At 33.1% G+C, this 22,119-nt stretch overlaps 1 protein-coding gene across 1 annotated transcript in view; it reads right to left on the bottom strand.

The window, feature by feature from the left end:
• LOC143232885 (SCY1-like protein 2) overlaps nt 1–22,119 on the bottom strand; it is a 336,447-nt gene that overhangs the window by 28,120 nt on the left and 286,208 nt on the right. The window contains exons 6-11 of the mRNA XM_076468902.1: nt 12,465–12,680; nt 11,628–11,744; nt 8,460–8,585; nt 7,123–7,299; nt 6,037–6,159; nt 1,734–1,847 (exon numbers count right to left, since the gene is read on the bottom strand). Coding sequence (XP_076325017.1) covers nt 1,734–1,847; nt 6,037–6,159; nt 7,123–7,299; nt 8,460–8,585; nt 11,628–11,744; nt 12,465–12,680 — 873 coding nt within the window. The remainder of the gene's footprint in view (nt 1–1,733; nt 1,848–6,036; nt 6,160–7,122; nt 7,300–8,459; nt 8,586–11,627; nt 11,745–12,464; nt 12,681–22,119) is intronic.

The following is a 22,119-nucleotide window of genomic DNA, read 5'->3' as shown; positions in this document are numbered from 1 at the left end:
TTAGTTAAGAGGATAAATAAATTGTTTGTTTCTTTGTGTTGGAATTTCGCACAAAGCTACTCAAGGGCTATCTGTGCTAGACGTCCCTAATTTAGTAGTGTAAGACTAGAGGGAAGACAGCTAATCATCACCACCCACCGCCAACTCTTGGGCTACTCTTTTACCAACGAAAAGTGGGATTGACCGTCACATTATAACGCCCCCACGGCTGGGAGGGCGAGCATGTTTTGGTGCGACTCGGGCGCGAACCCGCGACCCTCAGATTACGAAGTGCACGTCTTAACGCGCTAGACCATGCCAGGCCCTGGATAAATAAAAACGTAACACTTTAAACATTTATAAATATTAAAAAAATTCATAATACCTTATACAAAACATTGTTTAACTGTTAACAGGTACTTAAATCATACTTCTTAAGGTTTCTTCAATTTGTTTGATGCATTTAAAATTTAAGAGCAAAACTAACATATTTCATAACAATCGCCCTCAATTATAAAAAGCGAAATGCAAAATGTGTCGAAACTAAAATTGCATAATAATTGTGTACTACGTAAAGTCCTTAAGCTAATAATGTCTATAAAAACTTTCGCCCAAAGCTACATAAAAGACTATCTACGTATAATTAGAAAACTGAGAAACTGGAGAGAATGCAACCTCTTAACATCCCCCACCGCCAACTCTTGGGCTACTTTTATCTGACCTAAAAGAAGTGATTTAACCTTTGATGTTGCAAGTAAAGCACCGCTTCAAAACATGGAACATTTTTTTCTATTATCTTTTCCAAAAACATGTCACAGAACATAGGGCTTTGGATTGACATTACGGACAAAATGACCATCAGGACACGCCCATCCTAAACTGAAACTGTTCTATGTCACTTAAAAGAAGATATATGCAATGAATATGATCGTAAAATATGTTGAGGAAGTATGAGACAAAGTGCTGGAAATACCTATAGTATAATTATTCTTCTCTTTATTAGTGTAGTGTGTTACCACAACGTTTCTTGAATTATCCGGTATTCGTTAAGGCGTGCGACTCGTGATCTGAGGGTTGCGGGTTCGCATCCCCGTTGCGCCAAACATGCTCGCCCTTTCAGCCGTGGGGGCGTTATAACGCGACGGTCAATCCCACTATTCGTTGATAAAAGAGTAGCCCAAGAGTTGGCGGTGGGTGTTGATGACTAGCTGCCTTCCCTCTAGTCTTACACTGCTAAATTAGGGACGGCTAGCACAGATAGCCCTCGAGTAGCTTTGTGCGAAATTCCAAAACAAACAACCAAAACAAACAAAAACAATTATCTTTCATAAAAAGGGCTAACTATCTGATTATGATAAATATGCATGTGAAGAATGTTGTTATGGCAACATGTTGTTCAGCAGTGAGACTGGGCTAAAAGAAGAACATTTTGAGGTGGGTAATCACAAATAACCATTTATGTAGTTTTGCACTTAACAACTAAAAAACTCTTTTGTAGGGAAAATCACCCAGCAACAAGTAAAGAATATACATGGACACTGCTCTCAGAGATAGTGAATAATTAATTTTACCTCCTTCCGAGCGGAAAATTACATTAAATCTCCAGTTTAGAGAAATACAAAATTACCTTAGGCTTCGTCTATAACAAACATTGAGGTTATAAACAATAATGATTTACAAGCACCTAAGTTCAACGTGCACATACAGCGAAAAGGTTAGGCCAACAAGATGGTAATTAATGATAAATGTCGTACCTTTGTTCCAGTGTGGTTGTCAAAGACCTGTTTTGTTCGTGGAAGAATCATTTTTCGCACAGCAGTTTCGTCCAAGTAATCTGCCACTTGGGCTAGTGCGTAGAGAGCCGAGCTCTATACAAATCAGAAATTAGGATGAGGTAATTAGGCAGACATGAAGGAAAATATTCCTTAGGTTCTAATATCATGTGCGTGATACTGAGTTCTGCTAACACTTCACATGTCGAAGAAGTTTAATGTCGGGTATCTTGGAAATATCGCCCTTTCGGAATATGCTCTCTTTTTGTCTGTTTATCTATTTGTTTTTCCTATTTATGCAGTCTTGTAGGAAGCTATGATCGTTCATAATAATTAATATTAACTTCCAATCAGGGTGAAACTAAAAGTATTTCATGACTCGGAGAACAAGAACGTCCGTGAGGTTTAATTTTATATGACAAAGAAAATGTGTTGTACTCTATAGTCATGGATAAACTTATATATATGTTTTTTTCAAGCATTTGGAATGTAATCCTAATGTATTTTAAATAAAGAAAACTGAAATATTATATTCCCTATAACGTATAGAACACTCGAGCCTATAATATCCAATACAATTCTACTGACATACTTACATGAATTTTAATCATTGCTAATGCCTGTCTGTTAAGACTGTAATATCATTTGCATTTCTGTCAGAACAAGACATTAAAAATACGTTTAGAGTTGGAATACAAATATTTTTTTAGAAAGAAACTATTGTCTCGCTGAAGAAGACGTGATAAAACGGCATCCACGCTAGTTTGGTCGAAACTAGACCATTTAACTCATTGTCATATAGCAAACAATACTTGATTATATGATATTATAAAACAAACACAAAGGAAAAACTTATGTTTAGTAACATAGAATTTATAAAAATTCGAAAAATTGTCGTACCTTTTGGTAAGGCAAATTTCTCATTTGTTTGGTAGGCTTAATGTAAAAGTATTGTTGTTTTGAGCATGCATTTATATCTTAATAATAATTATTTCTTTTATACTTCAAACGTTTTCTCATTGCCATGCATAAGATCACAAGATGTTATACAAAAATACTTTTGTTTGTAGCAGATACAAGGTTTTGATTAGTATTTGTTCTGACGAACATTCTTGTTTTCCAATAAATTATTAAGAACGAAACTTGCTTCAAGAGTCGTCTGAAGACACATCAAACATTGTTGTTGGTTGTTTCACCAGATATAAAGTTGTAAAAAGCTTTTTATGTTATCCGTACTGAAATGTGATAAATAAAAAATGGAACGACTTCGAGCTCAATGGTAAGGTTGTTTTTAAGTTAATTTTTGTTTCAAAAATTCTATATCGCAATTAGATCTTGCTATCAAAACGTAGATAAACATGCATGTATAACGAAATCAGACACTTTCTGTAAAAAGGGAAGAAAGAGTCTTAATTACTAATTTTGAATTTGTAAGGTTTCGGCATCTCGACAAACATAAGTAGTAAAGAACAAAGAAAACTTTTTTTTCCTTTGTTGAGGAAGGAATATTACGTAGAGTTACACTTTGCTCTCTGTTAACATGACAACAGGCGTACATAGTAGTGAATATTACAAAGCATTAAAATAGAATAGCTCTGATTAAAATGGCCGCAAGATTAATAAGTAAGTAATGACATTCCTAAAACGTTGTTCAGTCTTTATAAATTATATAAAATTTTAACATCACCAAGGAATTAAAATTAAGAAAAGGTAGAGCTGGATTGATGTTTGTTTTGCAAGTTTTTTTAAATAGTTGTTTCACAAGACAGGAATTACTAAACAGATCTGAACTCATTTTTAAATAGTTGTTTCACAAGACAGGAATTACTAAACAGATCTGAACTCATTTTTAAATAGTTGTTTCACAAGACAGGAATTACTAAACAGATCTGAACTCATTTTTAAATAGTTGTTTCACAAGACAGGAATTACTAAACAGATCTGAACTCATTTTTAAATAGTTGTTTCACAAGACAGGAATTACTAAACAGATCTGAACTCATTTTTAAATAGTTGTTTCACAAGACAGGAATTACTAAACAGATCTGAACTTTTTAAATAGTTGTTTCACAAGACAGGAATTACTAAACAGATCTGAACTCATTTTTAAATATCACAAGACAGGAATTACTAAACAGATCTGAACTCATTTTTAAATAGTTGTTTCACAAGACAGGAATTACTAAACAGATCTGAACTCATTTTTAAATAGTTGTTTCACAAGACAGGAATTACTAAACAGATCTGAACTCATTTTTAAATAGTTGTTTCACAAGACAGGAATTACTAAACAGATCTGAACTCATTTTTAAATAGTTGTTTCACAAGACAGGAATTACTAAACAGATCTGAACTCATTTTTAAATAGTTGTTTCACAAGACAGGAATTACTAAACAGATCTGAACTCATTTTTAAATAGTTGTTTCACAAGACAGGAATTACTAAACAGATCTGAACTCATTTTTAAATAGTTGTTTCACAAGACAGGAATTACTAAACACTCATTTTTAAATAGTTGTTTCACAAGACAGGAATTACTAAACAGATCTGAACTTTTTAAATAGTTGTTTCACAAGACAGGAATTACTAAACAGATCTGAACTCATTTTTAAATAGTTGTTTCACAAGACAGGAATTACTAAACAGATCTGAACTCATTTTTAAATAGTTGTTTCACAAGACAGGAATTACTAAACAGATCTGAAATCATTTTTAAATAGTTGTTTCACAAGACAGGAATTACTAAACAGATCTGAACTCATTTTTAAATAGTTGTTTCACAAGACAGGAATTACTAAACAGATCTGAACTCATTTTTAAATAGTTGTTTCACAAGACAGGAATTACTAAACAGATCTGAACTCATTTTTAAATAGTTGTTTCACAAGACAGGAATTACTAAACAGATCTGAACTCATTTTTAAATAGTTGTTTCACAAGACAGGAATTACTAAACAGATCTGAACTAATTTTTCTTACAGTCTTACTCTTGTGCCTGGTAACGGAATGTGTTGTTTTTCCAGTCATTACGATGTTTGATAATAGAAAATATCAGGACATTGGAATTTTACTCCGTCTCATATTGGTACTTGAACTGATCAAGGGATGTGGTTCTGCCTGTAGTCTCACAGATCTGGTTAAGAGATGTGTCTTAACCATCACAGTTGTTTCGGTGCTTAGTTATAAAACTGATCAGAAGAATTTTCTTCAATACCATCACGATGATAGATAACCAGCTTGGAAATGTTGTTTTTCCTATAGTCTCGAACTGTTTTTCATGATGGATCTGGCTAGGAAACATTGCTTTTCCTACATTTTCATCAAGATCTTGATGGCGAAACTGAGCAGAAGATATAACGCTTCCTTCAGTTTCATTTTGGTGCTTTCTAATTAAACTAAGCAGGAACTGTAGATACTTTTTAGAACCACCTGAGTGTTTGGTGATCGAAATGATCACGAGATCTGTCTCTACCTGCAATACCATTCTAGTGTTCCATGAAAAATAGATCAGTAGATGATGGTGCTTCTCCTGCAGTCTGGCAGCGTTGTTTGATATTAGAATTGGACAGGAATCGTGATGACCATAAACCAACTTGAAGTAAAAATGCATTCTAAACGTGACTGCTATGGGTATTAAAATGTTAATTAAAATAAAGTACAGAACAACGTTTCGACCTTTTTAGGTCATCTTCAGATTAATAGGAGTATCAGTTTTATTTCGAATCTCTCATAATGGTGATTGATGGCGAGGAGTGATGATTTTGGTACTTTTAATCATGGAACTGATCACGTGATGTGATGGTTGTTCCTTTAATATCATTCTGGGCTTGATAAAAAGAGGGTTCTACAGTTTTATCTCAGTACCTGAAGCCCTTAAAATATCCTCTCATACTCTAACGAGTGATTGTGAATAAAATATTAGATTTCCTATCTTCAGTCTTATCCTTGTGCTTGTTGAGAAGTAAAGAGATTTAGTGTCAGATGATCATTCCTCTGTTTTTATTATTCACACCAGCACTTAATGATAGATCGGTAGTTCTCAGGCGTTGTTCGATTAAAGGACGTCAGAGGGACAGGAGAATCAATTGTGAGTAACACAATAAAATATTTGATGTGTAAAACGTCTCGCTGCTCTGGCACGAGTAAAACCTCATAAATGTTCTTACCATGTTCCTCTTACAATTTAAATTGGAATTATAAATAGAAAAACTAATACACACGAAATATGTATTTTTACACAATTAAAATCTATTCGTAATTATCTAATTTTTAAATGTGTCTTACTTGAATCTGTGGTGTTGTCGAGTCGAAAGCGCTATACATCATTGGCAAGACGTCGGACTTGATATCGGTCTTTGACATTTTTTTCATGATTATGTCCAGGTTTTCCAGAAGAGTAACAGTTGCCTACATCAATAAAATTATATTTACTCGTGTGTTCGAAAGAAGTGGTTAAAATATATTTCTACATTTCTATATATTAACTCACACACACACTTTGTTTGAAGGAGTAACATAAGGCATACATGATGAGCCAACTGGACTATTCCAGTATTTCTAGAAATCCAATCAAATAAATTAAAATACGCATTGAATATAATTACCACATCAAACACACTCACGTGTGAAACTAAACTCTTTTATCCATAATCATACAATAATTGCTGTTCATTTAGTTAACAAATTCCTATCTATGGCTAGTCAGTAGCCGTGAAAATAATTATTGCATGTGTTTTGTCTATAGAGGATGCAATTTTTTTATCTTTAAACGATTCAATATTTTTTTCTTTTTCGTAAGACTAGGATGAATACAAATAAAACGCTTATCTTTCTATTATTTCAAGGTATAAAACATTATAGGTGAAAAATTTTGAAATGTATAGAACAAGTGAAGTACCGAAAATGGAAAATCTTTTAACTGAATTGACAAACGTTGAATTATTCTTGAAACGCTTTCGCAAAATATTTTATGTCATTTGGTAGATAATTTTTTGCTCTAATAGATGGTGTGTTTGATTTTCATATGTCTTTAATTTTTGCTTTCATTTTCAGCTCATTAAATGGAATGTCAAGTGGACAAAATCGAGCATTTTCGACACCATCTGCTTTTCGCATTTAATTTCTTGCAATTTCGTTTAAAACAATGCATACTATATACCTAGGTATTACATGAAATAAAGTATCATAATAAATGTTTTGGGTGTAATGTGTTCATGCATTGAAGTATTGTATAGTCTTGCATGTAATGCTTGAATGAAATTATTTAAAAACGCTCACGAATTATTCCTCAACCTAATACTTAGCGCGAAATGATAAATGTCTTTTTTTTTCATTTTGTAATCACAGTTTTCCGATATTTCACTGGTTTACCTGAACTGACTTCGGCATTCCGAATACGCTTCGAAACATAGGAAGAATGAGTGTTTGGTATTCGTCAGATGTACTTTCCTCTATTATAAAAAGGAAAGGCTGGAGTGCTGCAGCTAGTGCCTCAGGGGAGTGGATCTCAGATTTTAAAGAGGGCAACACGTGCTGATACCAAAGTTTCTGTTCATTATAAAAAAAAAAGAAAGTGTTGTTTTTAAAAAAAGCAACGTGAATTATATAATATTACAAAAGTACAACTAGATGTCGCTTCCGATGAATAAAATTGGTGTCCTCAGAACATACGAATACAAGTCAAAAGTGCACTATTTTAACATATTTATAGCCGATTGCAACGTCAAAAATTATAGATGTCGTTCATGATAAATTGTTAATAAATGACTATTGAATTAAGTTAAATTACATCGGCATCAGTTTGATCGTGAATAAAATACTAGTGTAGAATGTTTGGACTTAAACTTCCTTAATTAGGTTTGTTTGTTTTTTCTGAATTTCGCGCAAAGCTACTCAAGGGCTATCTGCGCTAGCCGTCCCTAATTTAGCAATGTAAGACTAGAGGGAAGGCAGCTAGTCATCACCACCCACCGCCAATTCTTGGGCTACTCTTTTACCAACGAAGAATGAGATTGACCGTAACATTTTAACGCCCCGACGGCTGAAAGGGCGAGTATGTTTGGTGTGACTAGGTTTCGAACCCGCGATCCTCGGATTACGAGTCGAACGCCTTAACACGCTTGGCCATGCCAACAAATAAAAACAAATGAAATTGTAGTTCAAGGACATAATTTATTAGCTGTTTTACAGGAAATACGTGTTCTCTTTTTTACTTTTCCAGGTTGTGAATTTTACGGAGATATAAAGTATATCATCATTTCAGGTCTTCATGCAGAGTTTGATTTTAGTAAACTTAGAATCGAACTGGAAACTTCAGAAGCTTCAAATTTTGTGTACTTTCACTTTAAATGAGATGCTTTATACCGCAAAACGTTTTTTAACCCTAATAACAACCTGAGGAATTTTCTCAATTTTTATGGAAAATTAGTAATATTTCTTTTATTATGATGTGTCACTAATCACCTATGAAAACAATTCATAGTTGTAATCACAGACTGTTTCCTACAACTTATTGATAACTACACCATTTTCCTTCTTTCTTCTAGATTGGTAAATACAGTGTTTACTCTTGGCAAACTTCATCGCAAAATAAAATTGTGCTTGTATCAACTCAGAGTGTATGGATAAAGTATTGCATTAAAAATAACGTAGTACGAAAAATAAAATATCAATTCGTTAAACGCAGGAAAAAATTCATTTTCTCTTACCCTAGGAATGTTAGGTAGCGCCCCCTTGAGACCATGGTAGAAATTAGATTTGTGTGTGGTATCTTTCATTTGAATGACATCTAGGTATTGAAGTGCATGAACTGAAGAGTCCAGGAAGTATTTTATCTAAAAAAGAAAATGAAACCTTTTAAAAGTAAAGTCAATGATATAATGGAACATTTGCAATAATTTATAATTCCCGGACTAATCCCGGACAACTTATGGAAAACGTAAAACTTAAAAACTGTACAGTGTTTCGGTGACGTCGGCAAATATTCGATTATTCTTCTAGTGTTCTAGAATCAGATAATACGCATGTAAATAAATTGTTTTATATTTCAAAAGAAACAAAGTTTTAGTTTGTTATGTACCGAGTGACTAATTAACGTCATTATTCATATGTCTTTCGTGCTGTGTTTTCAAAAGTATTATACAGTGTAATAACATTAATCTCCTGGTTACTTCAGATAAAGTGATGTTTTTAAAACTCTCGAGGGTGTTCTAGTACTAAACAGCTATAGCCAAGTTCATGGTACGCATACTAAATACATTATTAGTCAAGTTACCTTTCAAAGGCTTTGAAATTATATTTTTTATCCTATTTGATTTCCACTCTGTTCCATGCAAGACACATTTATCTTTGCTTGCTGAGGCACAGTGACGTTCATAATAAACTTGAAGGTTTCTTGGAATATGACATTTTAATTCATTAAAATCAGTGTGTGTTGTTTTGGCAGTTTCTATGATAAAAATTATAATTTTAAGACACTGTATACAGTACGTTATTTTTATTGTCGGTATTCATTCTAGACACCAACGTTTCGGAACGTTCTGTATGTATTTATGTATTTCTTCACTTAGTTTCATTAACCGCTCTTCCGGAATATTCTTATTTAGGTATGGTTATTTTCAATTCCTACATAGTATTGACAGACTAAAATGTATTTAAAATCGCAGGAGAGCTATACCTTCTAACTTATTAGGATCGTTTTCAAAAACGTTCTATTGAGGAATGTTTTTACCTTTCTAGATTTTTGTGACACATCCGCACAAAATCTGTTTCTTGACATTACGATCTTGCGTTTATACGTGCTATGTATTTTACACCCGATATTTTATATATTATTTGATTCATATACGAAGTATTATTGCAATTGTATGAACTTTCAACCATAATTCGCTAAATATAGCAATAACATGACTAGTTGATGGATGCTATGTAGACATCGACTGTAATATATAGATGCACATTACAAGAAATGTTAAAACATTGTGAGAAGTACAAGAGGTGTTCTAAAGAAAATTGAAATTAATTTCATTTAACTTGACACATTTATAAGAGAAAATACAGAGAGAAATAATTATAAGAAAAATACTGTAGGGTCTCGGAAATTAATTCGCTAAATATTCTAAGAAAATAAAATTAACATATGATTAGCAGACTCTAATAACTCTTGGGGTTCACATTTTGTTTCTTTACAATTAAAGCATTAAAGAATGAGTTATTTAAAACACAATAAATACAAACAATGTTGAGTATTTAAAACGTTAAAATAACTTGTGGAATGTACAATATCAATCAACTAAATAGTTATAGAAACACACGTGAAAGACGACTTACTTCTTATTCTAACAAACGATGAGTGATATCTAATGTTATAAAACGTTTTAACCCATGTTTACGTTCAGTTGAAAGAGAATAATGTTGTTGAAAGGCTGTAGTTTTTATATCTTAGAGCATAACTTTATCTGTATCTCTAACCTTTAGTTTTTAAAACATTACAGTGTTTCAAGAAGTGTAAGTGTATTTAGTACTGTTGTTTACTGTTGTTACTACAACCCATGGATGAGTACTACATCACGACCCTCAGTTATTATCGGGTTGGGTGACTTATGGACATGATAACAGCCCAGACTTGTTATAGACTTTACAATACACTAGAAAGTGACTTTGTCGATTATAACCAAGTGGTTCATAAAGAATCGTAATTAAACAAGTGTTTTTTTTTTGTGTGTTTTATAAATAAGTCACTTCGGGCTATGTGATGTGTTCATTGAGGTGAATCGAACTCCTGATTTTAGCTTTGTAAATCCGTATACTTATCATTGTTCCACCGGTGAATAGAACCTAAGAATGCAACGTTCAAGTTAGTGTTAAAAATGCTCAACCCAACTGATGAAGATGACTGAACTATCCATAATGATATTCATAACAAATTTGGGTTATATCAAATGACTGTCGCTCATCAGCCTTCTAATTCTCCTAAGGTAGTCGAACTTCGTGTGATAATATTGGGTTTACGGCCGAAACTGTCGTTATCAGCGAGGGTATTTAACTGTTGAAATAATGCATTATAATCTTTATAAGTAGAAACATAAGAAATGTGTATTTAATTAGCTATACTTGTGGTCAAATTAATTTTTAAGTTTGCTCCAACCACATAGTTTGCTATGTTCAGAAGTTATTATAATTATAAAGTGGTAATAATCAGTAACAATATATATGTAGAATTTCAATGTTATTTACAATTCTATAACAACATTGTTCACATCATTATGAGAAAGCTCTATCGACTTTCACTGTCGGAAAAGCACGAGTTAGGTCATTTTCCCTGTGTTATTTAATTTATATATATATCTCCTTCCGTCATCACATAAAAGGATGTAAAATGATCAACGTAACAGTAACTCTTGCCTCATCTCCACAGTAGAGTGCTGAAATCTGTTTTCTCTTATGCGTTTGAAATAAGCGTTTATCGGATTGGTTTGTCATCTCCTATTTAATAGTTTTATTAACACTTGTCACATGGTTAAGTTGAACATTTGAAACCTTTCCTTTTTGTATCGAAAAGGCTGTTCATTTGGCCCACGCTTCGAACCATAATTGAACTTTAACAAACTTAAATGCTATCTTCAATACTCAGAACATTAACTCTCCCTTTCTAACTTCGGACAGATTTTTCTTTTCCCAATTTGTTTGGAGATTAACTAGGATACGACGACTTCTCAGTATTTATGGGCTCCAATCACATCATATTATCACTCTACTTTGCTCATGCAGATATAACTGTAGTTTTTTAGAAACAAGTGTGTATAAAGGGTTGTAACAAAGTGTTCATCCAGTGTGATTCAAATAAAACAATCTTAATATGCAAAAATAAATAGTACCATTGAAAAATTCTGAGCATTGGGTCGTTTTCTAGGATCAACCTTTAGAAGACTTTGGAGCGGTTCCTGTAGATGGTGAGGTATTCGATCCAATAGATCGTGGAGAGTCTGTTCTAGCTGAAATAAATTATATTCCATATTACTCTTGTGGTTTAGAGCATTGAATCAGAGGAAAATAAATATAAGGAGTGAAGGTTAAGTGAAGTTTATTTGCAACAAAAGAACTGACTATGTTTAACATTAAAGGATGAAATGTCTTAGCTTATGACCAATAGTGTTCAAATATCTTACACAAATATACAATAATTTATTTAGATTCCCTAAAAGTTAACTTTTTTATGCATTAAACAATGAACAAAACTTGGTCACAAATTCTAGTGAATAAAACTGGTAACATAAGAACCAGAAAAACGTAATATTTTGTCATTACGAAAAAACACAGTACCGGTAAAGTGTTACCTAAAATGTTCACTATTTTCTGGCAAGAAATACAACTGTCAGTTGTCACTCTAAATAGTTTATAACTAGTTGGTCAAGTAGTGTTTTCTTACAATGTAACTTCTTCTCTGACATCCACACTGTAAATCTAACAATATTTTCGTAACAGATAAGAATAACTTTTTTAGTTATTTATTTGTCTTATATTTAAAACTACATATGCATAAACAACATGGTTAAGGCCTTCCAAAACTTAATTTATAGTGTTAGTAGACGTACTGTCAAAGTGAAGTCTTATTTAAGAATTTGTATTAAAAGTAATCTGTCGTTCAAAGATGTATTCTTGTTTCGCACTTTGCGATAGTTTCAAAACAGTATAAGATTTGTTGAAACAATTACCAAATCCAGTTGCTTGCTGTAAGTACTGGAACTTAAGTTTGCCTCAATAATTGATCGCCCGTTGTTAAAGACAGCACAAATCAGTAGTCCTAGAGAAAACATGTCACTGTAGGGTGAGCATGTGGACGAGTTCTGGACCTCTGGAGCAGTGAAGTCCAGATCTGGTTGTCCCATTTTGGGCAACTTCGAGGTAAACGGCTGACAATGAACGGCATTCTATATCGAAACAACAGTATTAACAACTCTCAGAAGATTAAACAAATTAAAACACGCTTCATTATCAGAGTTTATCTTATAAAAAACTTGTAATTTTTCAGGACTTATGATTAGGATACTTGAAAACTGGGATCTGTTATGTAATGCGGATCCCTACCTCTTAATATTGCAACTTACACAATCGCAAAGTAAAGGAAACTGTAGCAGGTTAGTGAATCGTAAAGGATAGTTTACATACTAATGATTTTACTATACTTTAAAATTACAGTGAATGATAAAGCAAAAGTATAGTAAAGACGACAGGGTCGTATAAATGTAGCCACTGGCTGTACTAAAGGTTCTGACGACAGAAGTATCTTTCACTAACCCTTCCTTCAGTCTTACCTAGACAGAGAAATGCACTATTGTCGTTACAGAAAACCTGAGAAGAACAAAGCAGACAGTTAGATCCAGATAACCCTGGTCTGCCTAAGTTACTTATATAACAATAGACTCACATCATATGAGAATAAACTCAGAAGATATGCAAATAAACAGCGCCCCCTTCCCTCCTATCGAAACTCTGATTTTATCGTTGTAAATCCGTAGACATACCGCTGTACTCGCGGGGGGCTCTGACGTATGCAGAAGGTGTATTAGTTATTCAAGAACATAGAGAGAAAAAGTTGTGTTGTCCAATATTGTAAGCAAGGCATTCACAGCTTCGAGTTCTTTCCTCTGAAGCGCTCGGGTTATATTCTTGAACATACGTGTTTTTCCAGCATCGCGTTTGTTTCATGCTAAGATGTCAAACATAATAAAGTGGTTGTCGACAGAAGAAGACATACCAATGTTCTATCAAAACATGTTCCTATCCAAAACAAATCACGTAATTATATTTATAAATCGTTGATTGCCAAGTTATTATATTAACATAATATACTTCTTTATATAAGTATATTTGTTTGGTTAGTAATGTTTCTTAAGTATTCTCTGGGTTATTCTGAAGTTTAGACTAAAATTATATATATATTTCTCTATCTTCGTTTCTCTCTTTCTATCTTACCGTCCTCCGCTGGTACAGCGGTAAGTCTTCGGATTTACAACGCTAAAATCAGGAGTTCAATTCCCCTCGATGGATTCAGCAGATAGCCTAAGGTGACTTTGCTTTAAGAAAGCACACAAATACACACTGTCTTAATATTTATGGAGCTTTTACATCAGCGACTTCTAGGCATTTACTATATATTTTCTCCTAGAAGTACATTTAAATAACTACTGTGTTGATGTGAAGTTTGAGCTAAAACATCACTGCCATGGCTTCTCTTATCAAGATCGCCATTGAGTGTAATATCTTATACGACTCACAGGATAGATCATATTAGGTTACAATCCCTCATCACTATATCTTGTTTGTTTCTGTATTTCACGCAAAGATACACGAGGGCTATCTGCGCTATTCTTTCCATAATTTAGCAGTGCAAGACTAGATGAAAGGCGGCTAGTCATCACCACCAACTCTTGGACTACTTTTTTACCAACGAATAGTGGGATTGACTATCACATAACGCTCTTACGGCTGAAAGTTCGAGCATGTTTGGTGCGACAGGGTTTCGAACCCGCGACCTCGGATTACGAGTCGAGCGTCTTAACCTCCTGGCCAAAAACATATGCAAAATAAAACGTCCAAGTTACAGGCTGGGACAACGGTAAGCCTTTCGATTTACAATGCTAAAATTGATTTATTTATCAAAATCGCAAGTTTTCGTATAATATCTTACGCAAATCACAGAATATATCATATTAATTTACAATCCCACAACATTATATCCTATCTTCACGTTAATACACAAGTGACAAATACGTTTGTTTCTACATATGCATTTTTCGAAATGCACTATTTTATGCAGTAGAGTAATACATCGATTCAGCAAGTTCTCTGTACTTTAAACCCTATATTATAAGTATACACAAATTCTATATTTTTCAGTTTGTTCAGGCATCTCAAATTAGATTAAACACACTATACTGAGTTATCACTAATAATTGATTATTTTAAAACACAATCACGTTTTAATTAATCGTTTCACATGCACATAAGTATAACACCACTTGAATCGTTGCTTAAATTAACTTAACATCATCTGGTATTTATATTCAACTGAGGATAAATTATTGGTTGGAAAACAATTAAATATAGTTCATGATGACCACTGACAGATATTTTTACTCACTTTTACCAACATACACTATCTCATATGTATACAATATACTGACTGTTCTTTTGACGATAACATTGTCCCCCAGTGGCATAGCGGTATGTCTGCGGGCTAACAACATTAGAAACCGAGTTTCGATACCCGTGGTGGGCAGAGGACAGATAGCCCGTTGTGTAGCCTAACTTCGAATGTACAATTATGTTAAGAATTATTCAAATTATTATTTTTTACACGATTCTTCTTCTAGTATTTTAGCGTATGCAATGGACTATTTGTAAGGTGTTTACTGTAGATAATAGAATCCCAGATTTTGTTGTTGCAAGTGTATAAACCTACTGCCGACTCACCCACTCAACGATAAGGTTAATAACGCTGAAAATTGAAGTTCTATTCCTATGGTAGCCACAGCCAAGGTAGCCCAATGCTTAGTTTTGTGTTTAACAAAAAACAAACAAACTGACCCTACGGGGAATTAGATAACACACAGCTAGTCTCTACATAAGCGTAAGTCATACTAACAGTATACAGAAAAAAGCAAGACACCTGATAAACCTCTCGATTAGTTCGTTTAGTAGAATTAGACACTTTATGGCACTATAGCTACTGAACCCAGAGACAGCAAGAGAAATAACTTTCGTTAGATTAAGAAGTCTCTAAGGTATTCTAACAGCTTTTCTGTGTAATTTAAGTGAATTGTGCAAAGTGATCCGAAAATAACTACTAGATTAATGAGATGGCAGTGTGCAATTTTATCACTTTCAAACAGATATTTTTCATACTTTTTACACATTTTTAAAACTTATTTTACACATTTATAAAACTTATTTTACACGCATCTATCACTTTCAAACAGATATTTTTTACACTTGTTACACATTTTTTCAAACATATATTTCACACACATTTATCACCTTTAAACAGATATATTTCACAAATTTTTCAAACATATATTTTACACACATTTATCACTTTTAAACAGTTATTTCACACACATTTATTACTTTCAGACATTTTTCACAAATTTTTCAAACATATATTTTACACCCATTTATCACTTTTAAATAGATATTTCACACACATTTATTACTTTCAGACATTTTTCACAAATTTTTCAAACATATATTTTACACACATTTATCACTTTTAAACAGATAGTTCACACACATTTATTACTTTCAGACATTTTTCACAAATTTTTCAAACATATATTTTACACACATTTATCACTTTTAAACAGTTATTTCACACACATTTATTACTTTCAGACATTTTTCACAAATTTTTCAAACATATATTTTACACACATTTATCACTTTTAAACAGATATTTCACACACATTTATTACTTTCAGACATTTTTCACAAATTTTCAAACATATATTTTACACACATTTATCACTTTTAAATAGATAGTTCACACACATTTATTACTTTCAGACATTTTTCACAAATTTTTCAAACATATATTTTACACACATTTATCACTTTTAAACAGATATTTCACACACATTTATTACTTTCAGACATTTTTCACAAATTTTTCAAACATATATTTTACACACATTTATCACTTTTAAACAGATATTTACACACTTTTTACATATTCTTCAAACATATATTTTATACACATTTATCGTTTTCAAACAGATATTTTGTACCCTTTACACTTTTCTTAAAACATATATTTTTCATACATTTATCACATTGAAACAGAAATTTTACATTTTCTACATATTTTTGAAACATATATTTTACACACATTTATGGCATTTAAACAGATATTTTACACACTTTATCACTTTCACACAGAAATTTTTCACACTTTTTACACATTTTTCCATAATGTATTTTACACAAATTTGCCATTTTCAAACCTATTTTACACATATTTCACTTTCAAATATATATTTTACACACATTTATCACTTTTTAACACATATTTTATACACACTTATCACTTTCAAATACATATTTTCCCGGCATTGAAACCAAAAATAAATCGGCCCGGCATGGCCAAGTTGGCTTAAAGCGTGCGACTCGTAATTTGAGGGTGGCGGGTTCGCAACCCCGTCGCACCAAATATGCTAACCTTTTCAGTCGTGGGTGCATTATAATGTGACGATCAATCCCAATATTCGTTGGTAAAAGAGGAGCCCAAGAGTTGGCGGTGGGTGGTAATGACTAGCTGCCTTCCCTCTAGTCTTACACTGCTAAATTAGGGACGGTTAGCGCAGATAGCTCTCGTGTAGTTTTGCGCGAAATTCAAAAACAAACAAACAAACAGATATTTTTCAAACATTTATCATTCACAAACAATATGTTTCACACGAACCACACAGTTTACAAGACAGCACCGAATACAAACATTTTACATAAATACTCTTTAATTATTTTTATTTTGATGCTGAACTAGGGTCGGTTTGCTAGTCTAATTATAGGTGTCCTTATTAAATGCTTAATGATGAGAGATACAATTTTTCTGACTTATAACTCTAAAATCCGAATTCTCCATGGGAGATACAGCAGATAACTCACTGTGGTTTTGCTATAAATTAAACAGACATTATGTTAGCTCAATCTAGAACGAGCAATTAATTTTTGTCACTTTTTGCTTGTGTTATTTCATGTGAGTCACGATGAACAACACCAGGTTTAAACAAATATGAAGAACAACTACTTATGCTTGCAATAAGACATTACTGGTAGGCCTACTACAGCGCTAAACACAACATTATTACTCCAGTCACTGTGTACAAAGATGTTTATACGTGTGTTATCTTTATTTTGAGTCTAGTTTTAATAAAAAATTGGAATTTCCTACCTAAATAACTCCATGGGCTAAGCAGATATGTCAGAGATTTTTAGGATTCAGTTACAGTTGTATCTAAGTTTGAATTACTGACTGTAGAGAAGGAAAATAAATACCAGCACCTGCTACAACAAGTTTGGCTTTAGGAACCAAATAGAAGTATTTACTGGGACTTTTTAACGTCCCCACAGCTTAACATTTAGAATGTACTCACCCACCTCGTGTCCTTAACCTCGGTGCATTCGATTCGCTAAGAGCTAGGTTTATTTATTTGCTTTGAATTCCACCCCAAGCTACTCATGGCCTATCTGCACTATTTTCCAAATTTTAAGATTATAAACTTTTGGGAAGGCAGCTACTCAAACCGTTTACTGCCACTACGTGATCAATCTTTTACAAACGATTTGTGTGTGTGTGTTTTCTTACAGCAAAGCTACATCGGACGATTTGCTGAGCCCACCGAGGGGAATCGAACCCCTGATTTTAGCGTTGTGAATCCGGTTAACGAATTGTGTGATTGACTGACAGATAATGATGTCTCCACGGATTGTTGACTTGATCATAACTAGCTGTCGCTTAGTTGTTCCTTCAAAGAAAATCTTCCTTACAAAAAGATTTGAGCAAAGTTGCATTTCAGTATTTCACGTTTTTCTGTCTTAAGTATATCTCTCCGTCACACCAAACATGTTCGCCCTTTCAGCCGTGGGGGCGTTATAATGTGACGGTCAATCCCACCATTCGTTGGTAAAAGAGTAGCCCAAGAGTTGGCGGTGGGTGGTGATGACTAGCTGCCTCCCCTCTAGTCTTACACTGCTAAACTAGGGACGGCTAGCACAGATAGCCCTCGAGTAGTTTTGTGCGAAATTCAGAAAACAAACAAATAAACAAACCTAAGTATATTTTTTTCGGAACTCGTAATAGAGTGATGAAGAAGTTTAATTTTCTTGGAATAAAAAAAGTAAGATGAAATAGTCCGGGAACTCTTAACAGGGAACTCTTGCAGGTGCGCAAGGTCACGTTTCTTCGAGGAATGTTAGATTAAACTGGACAGTAAGGATATTAAATCTATTTACAGCTTCTCTATTAAAATATTCTTACTCATTCGGATTTGGTCCTCATGTGTAACTGATTTGCAAACCTTAAACATTCTGTATTTCATAAAACTTAGAAACATACTTAGACATCAATATTTGTAACTATACAATGATGTGAATGTTTTTGTTTACTGAAATGTCCCTACCCTCCCCAAATAAATTAACACAGTTTTTAAACATTTTGTTGAAAACAAACCAATGTTATAAATAAAACTTTTCTTAAATATATCTATTAATTTACTCATATTTTCAAAGACGATTTATAACACGTCACGCCTTTAATTGTTAAACAGACCATAGCAACAGAATAAAATATAATTTACCTCTATCCATTCACGTAGTCAGAAATACAACTCATATGTTTCTTTGTGTAAATGGAGAACAACAAAAGTAAAGAATATCTGATCGCGAGATGCTATTTCTAAAGCGTGCATTGTAACAATTGCTTTATGTTTATAGTGTTTTGCGACGGATCTGAACTCTATCACGACATGTACATTTTCTATTATAAAACCAGTTGGGTAGTTTATGGAACTGGACTTTAATAGAGAATTAGACGGAAGGATGAATAGGGTTGACATAACATGCAACCGTGATCATGTTACAGTTTGTTTGTTTGTTTTTTGAATTTCGACCAAAGCTACACGAGGGATATCTGCGCTAGCCGTGCCTAATTTAGTAGTGTAAGACTAGAGGGAAGAGAACTATTCATCACCACCCACCGCCAACTCTTGGGCTACACTTTAACCAACGAGTAGTGGGATTGGCCGTCACATTATAACGTCCGCACGGTTGGGAGGGCGAGCATGATTGGTGCGACCGGGATTCGAACCTGCAACTCACGGATTACGAGTTGCACGCCTTACGCGCTTGGCCATGCCGGGTCGATTATGTTATAGGATCATACAGAGAATAATAAATATTTTTCTGACAATAACATATTTTTTGTTGTTGGACTTTATGAAGTTTAAAGTTATTAAAAAAAATGCGAAAATTACTTCAAAGAAGAAACCTAAATTAAATAACAAAAGGAGAAATATATTTTTGCTTTAATGATCAACATTTGAAAACGAAGACATATTATTCAAAACTTTGTTAATTTTTCCAAACATGACTAACTGTAACGTTTCTTTACAAACTGGTATAATACATGATAAAAACTAAAGGCCATGCAGACAGATAAATTAACTTTTTTGTTGGAGCAATTATAGAGAACTTAAAGTAATTATAGAATGATCAGAATTTTAAGAGAAATAAAACTTTGTGTCATTTACTGATGGGCCCAAAAAATAATAAAATTATTTTGATTATATTTTAAAAATATGAAATGACTGCTAAAAATTTGCTGCAAACTCTCTGTCTCTCTCTCTCTCTATATATATATATATATATATATGTATGTGTTATTTATTGTGTCACTAATATAAAGCGATGGAATTAAGGAAACCGTCCCTTCAATTAATTTGAAATGCACTTTAGCATGCAGACACGACACATATATTATTCATATGTTTTAAAGATGCGAACTAGGGACCGAAAGAAACAGTTGTAAATCTAAGATAATGTTGTAAGCCATGTAAACACAAGCACGTGATTTCTCCGATGTATGCCTGTCATATTTTAACTTGTGTATAGTTCTGCTTTCATATAAAAACGATGAACTTTGTCATGAACCAAGATATCTGAGTTAGAACATCGTAAAATGAATATAGAGGAACTAGAAATTACAAGGCATTTGTTAATAGAAAAGGTTGCACTAGTATTATAGTGTATCTGTCAATAAAGATAGACTATTACTACAGCAGTTTTAACAATAGAGAGATTACTCTTACAACGTATATATCAATATAGGGGGACTAGTATTACATTGTATTTGACAGTAGAGAGGTACTACTATTACAAAGTACTGGTCAATAGAGAGGTACTAGTATTACAACGTATTGGTCAATGAAAAGGGGCTAGTATTGTAAAACATTTGACAGTAGAGAAGAATTAGTATTACATCGTATTTATCAATAAAGATGGACTTGTATTACAGCGTATTTGTCAATAGTGAGAGAGACCAGTATGACAAAGTTTTATCATGTTTACAGAACTTTGTTTTACTGATGATTTGTTTGTTGTTTGTAATTAAGCACGAAGCTACACAAGAAATATAACTTTTGTTCCTTTGATTTGATAAATGGGATTTTAAACTATAATGATTACATAGTATGATAAATCTAATACTGGTTGTTGTTCTTTGTTATTTAGAAAAACGCTACACAAAAAACTATTTGTGCCGTTCCCACCACAAGTATCGAAACCCGGTTTCTAGCAGGATCAGTTCGCAGAAATACAGCTGTGCCACTTGAGGTGGCTGCAAGATTGCTTTGTTTGAAAATATCCAGTAAACATGCTACAGAGTCATCGATTACTTATTTTTATTTATACCCTGACACGGATTTCTATGTAATAGGGCACGTGAGTACACTTAACCGTGTTCGTTTCTCTGAATTTAAACGAAACGTCAGCAATTCCTGTTTCGTAAACTTTGAAGATAAAGTCATTTTGCAACATGACGAAACGTGCAGTGCGTATTTAGTAACACAGTTAGCAACGATAGATATTGCTATAGGTGATGTTTCAAATCGCAGTGGCTGCGTAAGTAAATAATATTAATGATTATTGAGTGAAAATGTGTTATAACTTGATTTGATGTGGTTTAGGTATTCTTTGTTACATTTATTTTAAAGCATACTAAACTATTTACTTACTACCTAATGCTTGGAATATAGCCCGTGCACCTGGAAAAACGCAATATTTATGAAACACAGTTCTTATTTCAGATAGGATTTATGTATTAAATGTCAGCCATCTTTATTTGTATTTACCGAAGAATTTGCTCGAACAAAAATTTCACGCAATACGACGGATAAACGAGCAACACAATAAATATTTTTTAATATGATACATTTGTACTTGGATGTTTTAGGGGAACTAATAGCACGAAAAAAGTTTTGGAAACTGTATATTTTAATCACTGTAATAATAAACTGCACATTAAATTAGTTAAACTTGTCTTTGTCATAAAGTAAACAAAACTGCGTAATATGATGTTTCACGATGTTACAGTTTATGATGAAGCCCACCAAAACCATGATGTACAGAAACAACAATAACATCATATCGAACTGAAACAATACACTACTAATATGCCGATAAATTTTCTTTGTGACTTCGTATACAAGTGACTAAGACACATGACTGCATACAGTTGGGTTCAAGTGTCAGTGCAAAAGTTGTCCTGTCATATAAAAAATTCTCACCCTTTCAGCCGTGGGGGCGTTATAACGTGAC

This window comes from Tachypleus tridentatus, chromosome 11, assembly GCF_004210375.1.
Source record: "Tachypleus tridentatus isolate NWPU-2018 chromosome 11, ASM421037v1, whole genome shotgun sequence".
Lineage (NCBI taxonomy): Eukaryota > Metazoa > Arthropoda > Merostomata > Xiphosura > Limulidae > Tachypleus > Tachypleus tridentatus.
Note: the sequence above shows the minus strand (reverse complement) of the source record. Positions and strands in the feature narration are given on the sequence as shown.